This window comes from Wasmannia auropunctata, unplaced genomic scaffold (genome assembly GCF_000956235.1).
Source record: "Wasmannia auropunctata unplaced genomic scaffold, wasmannia.A_1.0 LD333175.1, whole genome shotgun sequence".
In the NCBI taxonomy this organism is placed as follows: domain Eukaryota; kingdom Metazoa; phylum Arthropoda; class Insecta; order Hymenoptera; family Formicidae; genus Wasmannia; species Wasmannia auropunctata.
The window spans coordinates 1-693 of record NW_012029715.1 but is presented as its reverse complement, the minus strand read 5'-3'; the positions used below and the strand labels follow the sequence as shown (position 1 = coordinate 693).

At 50.9% G+C, this 693-nt stretch overlaps 1 protein-coding gene across 1 annotated transcript; it reads right to left on the bottom strand.

Moving 5' to 3' along the window:
- Window positions 1-55: 55 nt before the first annotated feature.
- On the bottom strand, window positions 56-655 carry LOC105460057 (interferon-related developmental regulator 1-like; the record flags this gene model as incomplete). Its single annotated transcript, XM_011706503.1, has 2 exons — window positions 391-655; window positions 56-299 (listed from the first exon to the last, which is right to left on the bottom strand). Coding segments are annotated over exons 1-2 (480 nt in total), but the record flags the coding sequence as incomplete, so codon positions are not given.
- Between the last annotated feature and the right edge of the window lie 38 nt (window positions 656-693).

Sequence of the window (693 nt, the reverse complement as noted above, 5' to 3'; positions counted from 1 at the left end):
AAAGCAAACACGTTTCCCTTCGAGTAAACAGCGTGCACAGTATATAACTATTTACCTCGATGTAACGCAGAATATCTCTAAAATTAGCGCGTTGCTGCTTGCGATCTTTCTTAGCGCGGTACTTGTTCGAATCGGTGGCGAGTTCCTTGAGAATTTCGGTCAGCTCGAGCGCCCAATTCTGCTCGTAGTCGCAGGAGAAATCACGACCGAGTTCGAATATCACCGCCAGCGCCTCGCCGGCTGACAGGCGTACGTCGAGATGCGGTGATTCCAGCAGTTCGCGCAGTCGATTCAGCGAGCTGAAAGAGAGAAAAAAAAATTTTCACGCGTGTTTATCGTCGTTCGACAACCGCGATGTTTCCGCGATTGCTGACGATCCATGGAACTTACGGCATGTAGCTGTTAGTTCTGCCGCTCGCGAGCAAATTGTAGACGTCCGCGGAGGTCATGACCGTCAGAAGCAGGGTCCACGACGAGATAGCTGCCACGTGCAACGCCGCCACGTCCGTGGAGATGTTCGCGATCGCGCCGTTTCCCTTCAAATAGGAGCCCGAGAAGATAGACGACAGTAGCTGCGCGATTTCCATGGTGTCGGTCGCGTCGTTGCCCGACAAGAATTGATTCATGGCCAACGCCCAGCAGCACTGGAATCATTTTATTGAAATGAAAATTCTGTCATTAATGAATACAAAA